Source organism: Vigna radiata, chromosome 9 (genome assembly GCF_000741045.1).
Source record: "Vigna radiata var. radiata cultivar VC1973A chromosome 9, Vradiata_ver6, whole genome shotgun sequence".
NCBI classification, from domain to species: Eukaryota; Viridiplantae; Streptophyta; class Magnoliopsida; order Fabales; family Fabaceae; genus Vigna; species Vigna radiata.
Genome location: NC_028359.1, coordinates 12,108,949 through 12,123,543, shown reverse-complemented (window position 1 = coordinate 12,123,543; position 14,595 = coordinate 12,108,949). Strand labels below are relative to the sequence as shown.

The 14,595-nt window shown below is 32.9% G+C and overlaps 1 protein-coding gene across 1 annotated transcript; it reads left to right on the top strand.

Annotated features, from left to right (window-relative positions):
- The first annotated feature begins 10,106 nt into the window (after positions 1–10,106).
- Positions 10,107–13,828, top strand: LOC106773950 (laccase-7-like). The gene is made up of 6 exons (XM_014660718.2): positions 10,107–10,222; positions 10,310–10,461; positions 11,309–11,553; positions 12,249–12,377; positions 12,470–13,432; positions 13,523–13,828. The coding sequence occupies exons 1-6, from the start codon at positions 10,139–10,141 to the stop codon at positions 13,651–13,653; spliced, it is 1,704 nt and encodes a 567-aa protein (XP_014516204.1). The 5' UTR covers positions 10,107–10,138; the 3' UTR covers positions 13,654–13,828.
- Positions 13,829–14,595: the final 767 nt, after the last annotated feature.

The following is a 14,595-nucleotide window of genomic DNA, read 5'->3' as shown; positions in this document are numbered from 1 at the left end:
TTTGAAAAGGAACCAAGAGGGTATATATAGTGTTAAAACTACGCGTCCCTGATGGACTTATGGACAATGATTTATTGTCTTACATCATTGCTAATTTTATTTCCTTCTATCATTATTAAATAAGAAAATTGGTTCCGTTTTCTGAATTGTTTCATTTCCCCTTTTGATGGCTGATACGAGTGCGTGATTATGTTAAATAAATTTAAATTTAAAAAAGAGTTAAAAATGTAATTTTTGATTTTGTTAATTTTAAAAGATATTTTTAATTGTTTAATTTTTATACTTTTACATGTTTTTACGACTATTTTAATAGTTTTATTTAATTAATAAAATATAACGCAATATATTCTAGAGAAAAATATTTTATGTATGAGATTAGTTTAACATATTATCAACGAAAGACGTGTTTGGATGTCTTAATTTCCAAAACTTTAAAGTTTGCAAAAAGTTAAGGTATAGAAGTCAAGTCCCATTTGTTTATTTTCCATTGATTCATTTACCAAAAAGTTGCCCACTTCGTTGAATCAACGCATCTTTGCTTCCAAAACATTTCGGAGAAGAAAGCAAAAAAATTTGTCGATGGTGGGAGACGTGTGGACAATAAAAAAATTCAGATTGCTTGGAAAGTTAAAATGGACATAAGGAATATAAAACCAACTACGGAATGAATTTTAACCCATAACTAAGTGAAAATGTTCACAAGGATATTAATTATTAGTATTTGGAATTCAAGATTGATAGCGATGTTCAACAAATAAACATGCCTGTTTTTGTTTTTTTCAAAAGACAAAAGAAAATTTAACCATTTTCACGAAAGATTATGCACATACTCATAACTAGAAGCTAATCTATCGGTGAAAAGAAAATGCAATTAATGTTCCATATTAATTGATACGACTGAAAAATTATGTCCTCACACACACGTGTCATGTAATTTAGTTGGGATAATCAGATTTTAATGCTTAGGAGAATCTATAGGTAGGCGAAATAATCAAGTTTCCTCAACCAATCATCAATGAAAAATAACAAAAAAAAAAAGTACAAAACATGCCAAAGTTTTAACTGTATGTAAAGGAAATGTTGAAACAAAAGGTATTGTATTTGCAAGTTATGATTTTATTTAAAATTGTCATATTAAACCTACTAAGTAAAAATAATATATATATATATATATATATATATATATATATATATATAAGCTAATATGTGTATTAATAGCACACTTATCTATTTGAGATCTACTTGGAGAATAAGTCCAAATAATTTAAGGGCCATGTTTAACTTAAGTATTATTTTTTTTTCTTTTGCCAATTAGTAATATTTGTTTTTAGAACAATGACTACACATTATATAGATAAAATTATAATAAGTAAAATTACTGTCAAGAAATTTAATTGTTTAGTTAGTTTTTTTTTTTTGTTTTTTCTTTAGTAATCGTTTCACTTCAATTTAGTACTTTCGTTAGTCTAGTTCCATACCTCCTATATCATACAAGGATATTAAAGAGTCTTTTATAGTCCATTCTAAAATTGGCTAGCAACCTTCAAACCTAGTCAGCACTTGTTTGGGACGCTACACCACATTTCAAAATGTCATGGAAACTCGCCAACCCACACTAAACATAATTATTTATGTAATTTTAAGTTCTCTTATAATTTTTATTACTTTTTAACGTACTGTACTAATGTCTCCAATTAAGATTATAAGAAATGAAAAGGATAGATTGATTTTCTTATAATTTATATATATATATATATATATATATATATATATATATATATATATATATATATATATATATATTTATATTGTAATAGGAGTAGAAAAACACGTTAAGAAAAAGAAGTTGAGTTTTATCTTAAAAACAAAAGTAGATTTATAATAAGTTTTAGAAAAGTTGAACCTATTTTTTTAAGAGTTTATCTCTCTAGAATTCATTTCCTCCATTTTTCCTCTGTCTTCTCTTTACCAAATCTTTTTACTAAACCAGTGCATTGTCGATTAGGTGGTGTCCACGCATTATTGGAGTTGAGAGCTTCGACTTCAACCGATTAGTTTCTTGTTCTTCAGCTGGTAAGATGTTCTTCCCTTCTCCTTGCTTTTAGGCTTTTGATCATGCAAATATTCTGTTTTTGCATGTGATTAGTCTTTTTCTTCTACCATCATTTCAGTGGTTGTAGGGCACTGTTTAAGTTTTTCCTTGGGAAGGGCACTATAGAAGCGGTGTTTTGAGTTGTGCTGTGAAGTTGCAAGGTAAGGGGAGCTAGATTATTACCTGTTTTGTAGCTTAATATATATGTATATATAATGAACTCTGTGTTGTCCCACTAATTGTACTAGAAATTGGTTGATGCATGTTGAGTTTTAGTGCCTCTTGAATGATGAACTGTGTGCTGAGGATTTCTTGACTGTGAACTGTTATTGAGTATGATGTCTTGTTGGAATTAAACTTCTTAATGGGGTGAAACATGTTATGCTAATTAATAGGCAATAATTTAAGTTAAATTGATGCTTTTGAGTGAGTTTAGAGGAAGTGAGGATGTGCTTTTGAGCAATAAAGGTCTAGGGTGTGAGAGAGTCGTTGGGACAGTTTAGATAAGTCATTTGAGACTTGTTAGAAGTGCTAAAATGGTCGAAAACATATTCTAAATGGTAAATTCAAATTTAGGTCTCTATGTTGATGAAAATGGGGTTTGTGGGAGAAAATTGGTGCACAATCACTTTATAATGATGTTAGGAACGTCTAGAACCACTTAGACTACTTTAAACATCTATATACTATGATCTAGGATCATTAGAAGTTAAGGAAAATGTCTAAAATTGGTAAAAGAGTGGGGGAAAGTGCATAAATCTGCATAAAGCGTTCTGCAGATTATGCAGACTCGCTATGCAGATTGTTTCGCATAGCGAGTCCTCCTTAGAGGGGCTCTCTATTTTGAGCCACTCGCTATGCGAAAGTGGTGCGCTATGCGAGTGGTTAAACAGTGGCGCCCCTACTTGATGATTCACATAGCGAATCAAGTGATCTTTGTGACCGGTGTTGGCCTGGAGCCTCTGCCAGAAGTAATTTGCAAGGTGAGAGAGAGTGTGTGCGCTATGCGAAAGCCCCTGGTTTCTCTGTGTGATCCTGTGCGCTATGCGACCAGACCCAATAAGTTTCACTCCTTTTCTTCTACTGTTTGGATTGATTGATGTGGTTTGATAAATAGATTTTCATGTCTATTTATATATTAGACATGTGTGGTTGGAAAGCATATGACTGCGAATTAGGATGAGGTAATTAAGTATGATTTGAAAATCTCAGGGTGAGATGATTGTGGGGGTTTGTTGTGTCTTGTATAAATGTATGGAGCTTTGAAATGGTAACTTTATCCCTACACTCTAAGCATGTTCATGCTCAAATAGAGAAGAACGAATTGAGTGGTGAGAGTATAGGGAGGTCATTGTCTATAGTCTTAGAGTTTAGCTATAGACTGGTATGAGGGTTAACCTTGTATAGTGTTGGAGAGTGCCAGCTGAACTATACAAGTGCAAAGACTACCAATAGTTGGATGGTTATACAAATACGGATGAGCCGTGTTAAGTACTTGATGCATGGTTAGAATTGTATGCCTTTGATTGTTCTCTTTATATATAACTAAACATGACGATACTGATTGATTGTGCTATATGTATATTGTTTGTTTATCTAACTCACCCTTGCTTTTGTGTTTGTGTGTTGCTTGTGTATGTTTTTCTTTTACAATGATCATCCACTTGGATTTGAGCAGATGTTGAGGAGGTGCTCTTAGAGCAAGTGCTTGAAGATGATGTTGCAGCCTAGACTCCTTAGGATTCCCTTAGTTATTTCATGTTATTTGAGATACTCCTGAGATCATTTTGAAATACTCTTTTTCATGCTTAAAGTTTTAATTCTGGAGTTGTTTTGGAAGACTGCAACCTTAACAACATAACTGCAAGTCTACTCTAACTGTTCTCCTATATTAAAATGTGAACTTCTAGATTATATTATGTCACACACACACACACACACAACACACACACACACACACACACACACACACACACACATATATATATATATATATATATATAATTGGGATGTCACTTTTATGGTATCAGAGCAGTTTCTTTCTTAGAAAACCTGTAGGTTGCAAGTGTACATTGCTTGTGTTTGTGTACTTTTAGCCATGTGTAGGAAATTATCTTAGTTTCCTTGAGTTGGACTTATGGTCTTTTCTTTTTGTGTGAACAGAAGATGACACCTAGGCCTCCTTTTCCTCCTCCTCAGCCTGAGCCTTCAAAGTCTACTAGAATGTTGGAGGCTGTGCTTCAGGCAATGCAGCAGCAGAATGCTGCCTTGGTGCAGCAAAACACCATAGCTCTTCAAAACTTGGAGGCTGCAAGAGTGTCAGTTGAGAATACTTGGAGGCATTTCATGGACATGCTAGCTGGTGGTGGAGTCATTCCATGCGTAATTTTTTTTTTTTATACCTAAAGTCAGTTTAAGTATTTGGAAAAATTTGAAGGTGCAGAAAGAAAACTTGGTAGTGCAGGAAGAAAGGCCCTTGAATTATCCCATAATACCGCTATTTTAGGCCCATTTGTAAACACCAATAGCAAAATTATTAGTTGTGGGTACAAATAGTAGTGGGTAATTCTTCCTGCACCTTATTTTGCTGCACTTAGTAGGGGGTGCTGAAATGGGAGTTTTATCCTTCCTTCTCCTTCATTTTCTTGTGTCTAGCCCTTTACCCAGTTAACACCCTTTTACCTCCATTGTTGTTTGCATAGCCCTTGTACCAAACGACGCACGGACACCACCGTTTCGAGGGTGCCCTTCGTTATCATGCACCTCCATGGTGTTACTTAGCACACAACGGAATGGTAGCTTCCTCTCCGAAACATGGTTGCAGTGATGGGAGAGGTAAGGATTTTCATGAGGTATTTTTTATATGTTTAGATATATTTAATCTTTTTGATATATTTGTGTACATGTATTTAGTTCGGATTAATGTTCTCTTATTTTTGTAAATAAAATTTTTATATAACAATAAATTATTAGTATCTTTTAAAATGTCAATATAACCAAAATATCAGAATAATTATATTCAATATGAATTTAATAAAATACTCATAGTGATGTAAATCCGAGGCAAAACCGGTTTCAATGTTTCTAGGTGTAAATACTAGTGACCCGTTCCACCTTAATCTTGTATCATAAAATTGGTAAAAGTTGTCAACTTCGACCTAACAAACAAGACAATCCGATGTCAATTTCAAAAAGATTTATTCTAGAAGGAGTTTAACTTTTGGACGTAATGTATATAAATTGCAAAAATTTAAAGAATGACCATTTTTATTGGACAAAAAATTTTGTGCTCGTTTAATGATCAATGTTATCTATAACTAATACATTGTCTATGTTGTTCAATTATATTATTAGATTAACTGACTTGACTTGAATAGTGGCAAAATCTCAAGATAACATATATTTTAATTTTGTATAACCGAAATAATACACCATTAGACGTATTTAATAAGTTGACTATATCGTATTGTACAAACACGTATATTGATTATACGGCTACTGTTGAGTAATCATTATTTAAAGTGAAAATAATTTTTGAAAGTAAAATTAATAATATACTACTTAAAATGAACAACATATGGAGCTGACAGCTGATATGGAGTTCATGTATGGTTTGATTGTGGTAGTTTTTTAAGGGTAGTAGAACAAATTATTTTGGTAGTTTTTCATTATTTTTGAGTTCAGAATATTATTTGTGCTGAAATTATAGGAGTCGTACATGTTTGGAGTATATTTGAAATGCAAATTTTGAAAAGTTTGGGATTGAATGTGATTGTATTTCGGTCTCTTTTGCTTTTATATCTCTGTTATTTTTTGGAGACTTTCGGAAAGAGGGCAAAAATGCATATAATTATGTAAAAATTCATGGGTTTAATTTTTTTTTTAATTTTTGTAAAGAAAATTACTGTGCGAATAAGTCGACAACTTTACACCTGAAAATCAGATAAAATTTTAAATGGTAATTGGCTTTTCCTTTTACGATAAACTTATATTTTTATTTTCATGGATAGACGTTTTCTTCCTATGTTCAAATTTGTATAGGTTTCTTGCCAATTCTTTTTATTCATTTATTATTTTGTATAGGCTTTTTAGGAAGTTGTTTCATCTGTTTTACGTAAGTTTGGTTTGGTTCTTTTTTTTTCTTTTTTTTTGTTTAATAAATTTTTATGTGATGAAAAATGATAAATATTTTTTGAAATGTTAGTTTATGTGAGATCTCTAATATGTCATACAAAAAGTCTCATTTTAGCAATGAATGGAAAAATTCTTTCGTAGGTTCATCCCATGGTAAGGGAATGGTTCTTGAAAAGATAGGTAGTGAGGCTAAGCAATTCAACTCTCTCATTTGTAAAAGAGAATGAAGTTTTGATCGTTGGATTTGGATGTCAAATTCAAGGATATCACTAGTGTAAAAACGCTGTTTAACATCGGTTAATTTGGGCTTTTAACGTCACTTTTACAACCGACGTCTAAACGGGTGACGTCTATGGGACGTCGAAATTCGTCAGAACCGACGTCCATATAAACGTCAGTTAATGATATCCACCGACATCTATATAGACGTCTGCTTTTACTCAAACCGATATCTATATAGACGTCCACTTATGATTAAACTGACGTCAACTTGAATATATAAAGAGGTTTAAAATGACACTAACCGACGTCTATGATGTTATAGACGTCGGGCATGGATTTAACCGACGTCTAACAACGACTTTGTGTTTTAGTGCAGTTTTGATCCAAACTTTTCGATAGCATTGTGCAACACTTTCCTCTTGCTAATTTCCCCACAAAAAAAGCTTGCGTCTTTTGAATCTTCTAGTTCTTTCAACCCAAAACCGAACCTGGATCCGTGGCTACTTCCAATTATTCAACCGCAACAGAAAAAAATTACGGTGTCGAGAAGTAGACAAGGACCCAAGTTCCATTTTGGGTCGGAAGAACTAGAAAACTTAAAAGATCGCCACTCTTTTAGTGAGGAAACCAGCAAAGGGAGAATGTTGCACTATGTTACCGAAAGAGTGGATCAAAACTACACTAAAACACAACACAAAAAAAATTTTAATTAGTTGAACGACAAGATAATCGATAAAAAACTAAAGAAAGTTTAAACGGTAAGCATAAGAAAAAACCACGCACCTGGGATGAAGAGAGAAAAGGAGAGAACGAAGACAATGACGTTATGACAAAATACAATGCAATGCCAGAAGAGATAAAAAGTAGAGGTGCGCAAGGGAGTAAAAGAAGAGGAGAACCAGAGAAAAAGGAGAAGAGATGAAGACGCGATCAGAAACTGAGTGGTTAGAAGGGTCTGCGGTTTATTTAAAATGAAATTGGGCGTCGGTTGCACCAGAAACCGACGTCTATAGACGTCAATGTTTGATCGGGATCCGACGTTTATTCTTCTTAAAGAAGCTGAAAAGATTGACGCTTGATTTCCTGTCAGGGTAATTCACGTCGGTGCCCCTCCTAGCCGACGTCTAAAACCCTCGAATTTGGTGAAAATAATCAATTACAGGAACGTAGACGTCGATTACGTTCCGAACCGACGTCTAAATTTAAGGATTTTTTGTCTTCTCGCCTTCCAGATAGGCCTTAGACATCGTCGTTTGACTACGTGACATCTAAGCACCTGGGAATTAGGTGAACAACATTAATTGTAGCCCCAGTCAACGTCGCTTGTTCATGGTATCCGACGTCTATTCCTCGTCTGAAGCTGAACCGTTTGACGTTTGACTTTCTGTCAGAGACTGACACGTCAGTGTCCTTTTCTAGACGACGTCGAATTGTCTGTCTTATCACATACCTCAGGCAATTCGACTTCGGTTTGAGGCAGGTGCGACATCTATCATGTTATAGACTTCGCCTAACATCGAAACGGACGTCTAGTTTACCAATATATTTACGATAATGCCACCGTGCAATAATAGACGTCGATTTATCACGAATTCGACGTCTGATGGGTGACGTTAAACAGCGTTTTTGCACTAGTGTGTAAAGGTTTTTGTTGTGTCTCTCATGGTTCTCTTCAAGAAGAAGAAGCAGAAGACAATGTCGTAAACATGTGGAATGTGTTCTCTTTAAATCAAGAAAATAATTATGAGTTGTATAGTCAGTTTTGTATCTAATAACAATTTTTCTAAACTTAATTTGGTTGATAACAATGAATAACATCTTTATCAAAATTAAATAATCATCTTTATTATTAGTTTAAATATATTACGTGATATTTTCTTTATAAGTAGGCCAACATCCTTGAGTCCAAATACATTTGAAATTATCCTTAAAATATTGGAGGATAAATTCTAGTAGTGATAATTCAAGTGATAAAATATGATTCAATTATTATTTAATAATTATAAAAAGACCTATTAATACACGATTTCATTATAGGGAGTAGTCACTCACTTAATATTTTTTATTACGATCACATTACTCATATTTTTCATAAACTCTTATTAACTCAAGTATTTGAGAGTTTTTGTAAGTAAATTTTACTTATTTTTAATTCGGAGGTAGTGGAATTATACATTTTACTTACCACTTGAGAAAGAGGTGTATTCGTATTGGAGTTGTATAGCATAGTTTTGAATTGATTAGAAGTTGGAGCAATAATGTAACTTGGTCTCCTTCATGTTATTTTTATTGAAGGTAATGCTTCTTTTAGTTATTTAGGTTCTTAAGGTGACTTCTTTTAATCAATAGTTAGTTAATAAATTTTTTGCCAGAGCTAAAATGTGAAGAGAATTGTTTCAACACTAAATTAGTTTTAATTAAAGAAAACTAATATTATAGACACCAAAAAGAGATATGGACTAAGTTGGTTATTCTTTATGATTTTACACAGAGATAAAGAGGTATCCAAGACTTCAACTTCACGAACTTATTCAATCTTTACTCTCCAAAGTATTCGTCATTCTCTTCCTCAGTACTCATCCTCCTAAGGTCAACGAAGATTGTGCTCGCAAAAAATATTTTGACGCTCAAGTAAGACTTAAACATTAACTATTATATGTTACTTATAATATGATTTGTTATGTTGGTGGACTCTTATCTATATGACTTGGACTCACTGATCTATTTTCCTTGTCTAGATCAATGTTTGATCATATATTATGTTAAATTAGTTGATATGTCATTAATTTTGATAGACTGATAAGTAATTGGACCAATCCTTTAGTAATAATCATGATGAGAGTTAGACCTGTTTAGATATAGACACATAAAACACATTCGGTTGTGTTTTATACAATATCATACTAGTACAATACCAATACTAATGTGACCGACAGAGGTATTTGACTAGTACAATTTGTGACCTGAAAGTTATTTTCATCCACAATAATAAACTTCTTATCTTCTGATTAATTGTTTAAAAGAAAATGCACAGAAATAACTTGTCGTAACTAAACTGGCCTCATTTGGCCATACATATATCAACAGTAATATTTTGTTCCCCTTCACTCTGAACATCTTTGAATGATTGAAGCTCGCATTCTGACTTTCGTTACGATGCTGACTAGTATTAATTAATCTCAAGCACGTCACCCAGTTCAATGAACAAATCTACTTAGAAATTGTTTCTGTAATGACTTGTATTACCTTAACCACCATGTCAATATATCAACTTTTTAAAACGTGATAAAATGAAAATATGGTGCACTTTCATATCAAGTAGTAAATAAACAATGGTATAATGGATTTTCCTGACATATATAGTCAGAAACAAGCACATTTAAATATCCTGTTTAGGTCAAAGTTCTAAAATATTGACGAATCGTGATTACATTATCTTTGTGTACATATTTATTACGCTAATTAGCGTCATAAAAAAGTTGCATCCAACTCTTCATCCGACGAAAATTCAACTGCTTTTGCTTCTATCAAAGAAAACCTTTGCAAATATTCTCACCACACCAAGAAAAACGTAAATTTTTTGAATAGTCAAACTCAGGTCTAATCTATATATATTGAACTCGTATTCGTTGTACAGCATATTCAAAATCATTCTTTTGTTTCGTTAAGCTAAACTAATATTATCACAAAATGAAACGTTTTGTGTTTTGGGTTTTTGCTCTTTTGCTAGCTTCTTCATTGGCTCGTGCTGCGATTGTGGAACACACTTTCAATGTATGATGAGTTTGTTCCGTTCTTTTCATTTTCATGGGATAGTGAAAGTATGCATTAGTTTGCTAATGTTTTTGTGCTGTTATGTAGGTGGAAGACATATCTATACAACGGTTGTGTCGTCAACAAGTGATCACTGCCGTTAATGGAACCCTACCTGGACCTACAATTAATGCTCGAGAGGGTGATACCGTTGTTGTTCATGTGTTCAACAAATCACCCTACAATCTTACTATTCATTGGTAAGAAAATTCTTCTCTCTCTCAACGATTAAGTAAAACTATAGAAAACAGAAAAAAAAATTCTTTTAACAACTATTTTTTATAATTTTTTTATATGATCGTTTGTGATTAGTCAATTTCAAATAATTTTTTAGAAATAAATTCAAATAGATCAATAAAACGGTGACATATGTTTTGTTGTAAGAAAGTTGTTAAAAATATTGTCATTAATCCATTTCAAATATTTGTTTAGAAATAAATTCAATCAGACTAATAAAATTGTGACACGTGTTCTATTACAAGAAGGTTGTTAAAAAATGTTATTATAATATCATGTTTCTAGAAATCATATATGAAACAAACAAAACGAGGTTGGGCTTAACAATTATTTAAATAATGACTTGAGACATCTTCTTTATATATGTTTATATACATGCACTCTTACATAGCCGTTAAATTTTGTTCTTTTTTCTTTCTTATTAATGAAAAGTAGAAATGTCAAAGTTATTATCTTAAAGTAACGCGAAAAGTTGACTTATTGGTTCACTCTTGAGAAAACAATAATTTATTGTTTTCGTTGTCTATTCTCAACCTGTCCAAAAACGAAAGTAATAAGTCATTTTTATTTTGTATAAGTAGTTGAATATAGATACACACTACTGAAATATCTTTTTAATTTTTTAAAGATTAATATATATAATTAAAAAATAGATTTTTAAATATAAACACGTGAGAATTATGGAGATTATAGATAACAATATATAAGAAAGAAAAGGTTTAAAGCATTTAAAAATACTATAGAATTTTCAAGTCTATATAGAGAAAAATAATATAATTAATATGGAAATGTTCTTATTTGTAATTGCAGGCACGGAATTCTTCAATTTTTAACCCCATGGTCAGACGGTCCTGAATTTGTAACTCAATGCCCAATACATTCTGGCAGCAGTTACACATACAAATTTAACCTAACGGGACAAGAAGGAACACTTTGGTGGCATGCACACTCCTCTTTTCTACGTGCTACAGTCTATGGTGCCCTTTTCATTCGCCCTCGACAAGGACACTCCTACCCTTTTCCTAAAGTTTACCAAGAAGTCCCAATACTGCTAGGTACTCATTCCTTTCAATTTCTTTTCTAGAATTTATATTACCTTGTTTTAAATGATATATCTGATGAAGAATTTATATTAGGAAAATGAAATTTTGACACCAATTTTTTGACACTATTTTGACACTACATACGTGTCAAAATGTGATTAAACAATTTCAAATTTAAAAAAAACTTTGATTTTTTTCTTTTAAATATACCCTTGTCTCACTTTTTTTAATTTGAAATTGTCCAACCACGTTTTGACACGTGTGCAATGTCAAAATAGTGTCAAAATATCATTTTCCTTTATATTACCTTTTTTTAAATGATAGGAAAATAAAATTTTAACACCATTTTTGACACTATTTTAACACTGTACACGTGTCAAAATGTGATTGGACGATTTCAAATTAAAAAATAAACTTTGGTTTTTTTCTTCCAAACATACCCCTGTCCCAACTTTTTTAATTTGAAATCATCCAATCACATTTTAACACGTGTATAGTGTCAAAATAGTGTCAAAAAATGGTGTTAAAATATCATTTTCCTAAATGATATATCTGTGATATCTGATAGGTTCTTCGTCTGCAGAAATTAAACATACAGAAATTTTTTCAAACAAAACAAAAGAAAACCTTTCTCATTATCATTAAGTATGATTTGTTATATACAAACAAGTTTATTTTAAATATGTCACTATTTTGAAAATTTGCAGGTGAGTGGTGGAATGCTAATGTTGTAGAGGTTGAGCACAATGCAACGGAGTCCCAAGATGCGCCAATACCGTCTGATGCGTATACAATCAACGGTTTACCCAGCGATCTATATAACTGCTCTAAGGATGGTAACTCCAACATTTCAATTCATTTCAGAGAAGTAAAACAAATAATTTCATTCTATAGTGTTCTATATTTTATAACGATGTCATAAATTCAGGAACGTACAAGGTGAAAGTGAAACAAGGAAAAACTTACTTGCTGCGCGTCATCAACGCTGCACTCAATACGCAACACTTCTTCCAGGTAGCGAACCACACGTTAACAGTGGTAGCCATCGACGCTGCCTACACCAACCACTACGACACCGACGTTCTAGTTCTTGCTCCGGGTCAAACCGTCGATGTCCTTCTCAGAACAAACCAGCGCGTCGGTTCATATTACATGGCTTTCAGCCCATACCATTCCGCTCCTCAAATAACAATCAACGCCAACATTACCCGAGGACTGATCATTTACGACGGTGACAGGTCAGCAAAGCCCGTCATGCCGGACCTTCCGGCTCAGACCGACACCGAAAAAGCCCACAGGTTCTACACTAACATGACGGGCCTGGCAGGTGGACCCCACTGGGTCCCCGTGCCACGCCACGTGGACGAGCACATGTTCATCACTTTCGGGATTGGCTTCACGGAGTGCACCAATTTCTCAGGAGGCTGCACGGGGTCCACGCGTCCACTTTCTGCCAACATGAACAACGAGTCCTTCGTCCTGCCACGTGGCAGAGGGGTATCGATGCTTGAAGCTTTTTACGGCAACAACGTTGATGGGGTGTACACTAGGGATTTTCCAAATCGGCCTCCGGTTGAGTTTGACTATACCAACGAAAACATAAATGAGATGCCGTTTGGCTTCAGAATCGCGCCGAAATCAACGAAGGTGAAGACGTTGAAGTTCAATTCGACGGTTGAGATTGTGCTTCAGAACACCGCCATCATCACGACGGAGAACCACCCCATGCACATTCACGGTTTTAACTTCCATGTTTTGGCTCAAGGGTTTGGGAATTACAACGCCACTAGAGACGAACCCAAGTTCAATTTTTTGAACCCTCAAATACGTAACACTATTTCTGTGCCCGTGGGAGGATGGTCCGTCATTAGATTCCAAGCAAATAATCCAGGTTCCATAATTTCTTCAATCAAATAATCAAATAAAAACTTTTTAAATTTATAAATTAATATTTTCTAATTAAATGTAATTGTGTTTGTAGGTGTTTGGCTTGTGCACTGCCATTTGGAGACGCATTTGCCATGGGGGCTAGCCATGGCTTTCGAGGTTGAGAATGGACCCACTCCTTCACTCTCAGTGCCCGCACCTCCTGCTGATCTTCCCAAGTGCTAAACCATATCTTACACTTTTACAGCAAAACATGTTTATAGGATTACTATTTTCTAATATACATTTCTAATTCCATTTTCTTTATTGAGAAAAATAAAGTGTAATACACCATGAAAGTTGGGCTATTCTTTCATTCCTGTGACTTGATACCCAGTTACTCTTAAAATAACACGTTAATCTCCCATTTATTTCTTTAATTGTTTTCTCATTCGTTGTCTTATTTTTCCTTTTAACATAATTCATACCGACATAATATTTTCAGAATGGACCATGATACTTTAATATTTTTTTTAATAATTTTTTACAATAAATCATGTCATTATTTTATTAATTTATAAAGGGATAAATCACAAACTCTTATATAGATATTGTAAAAAAAATTGTTAAAAAAATATTTTCCTTACACATAGATATAGTTTACTTTTGAGTGACTTTACTTTTTTTTTTGAAGTGTTAAATTTTTATTGCCTTTTCCTTTCGAACGTGAATTAAAAGAAACAGATAATAGTGCTCGATATATAGTTAATTCATCGCAAATATTTCTGTTTAGCTTGAAGAACCATGTAGAATAGTCGAGGAATGTAAATTGTGAAAGAAATCATTTATCTCCAAAAATTAATCAAGAGTCTATACCCTTTTCGTAGTTGCCATTTTTTTTTTATTTTATATATGAAATTGGAAATACAGGGCGGCCAAAATACAAGATTAGTTTTGATAATATGTAACACTCAATTATGCAGTACTTGTCAAAACTAATTAATAATTGCCGGGTCAGTTTGCGTAATTTTCAACCGCTATGAATTTTTTAACAGATAGTTTCAATAGAATTTAATATTATTTGTAAGAATTTCGCAAAAACTTATCTTAGCACACCTAAAATATAATTAAAAACAAGATTAATTATATTCATACAAAAAAATGTACAAAATATTTATATTATATTAA

What these genes read in the sequence shown, in the direction of transcription:
- LOC106773950 (XM_014660718.2), top strand. Translation starts at nt 10,139, where the DNA reads ATGAAACGTTTTGTGTTTTGGGTTTTTGCTCTTTTGCTAGCTTCTTCA. An exon ending in AGAAGTCCCAATACTGCTAG is followed by an intron (nt 11,554 to 12,248) that starts GTACTCATTCCT and finishes GAAAATTTGCAG; the next exon opens with GTGAGTGGTGGAATGCTAAT. An exon ending in ATTCCAAGCAAATAATCCAG is followed by an intron (nt 13,433 to 13,522) that starts GTTCCATAATTT and finishes TTGTGTTTGTAG; the next exon opens with GTGTTTGGCTTGTGCACTGC.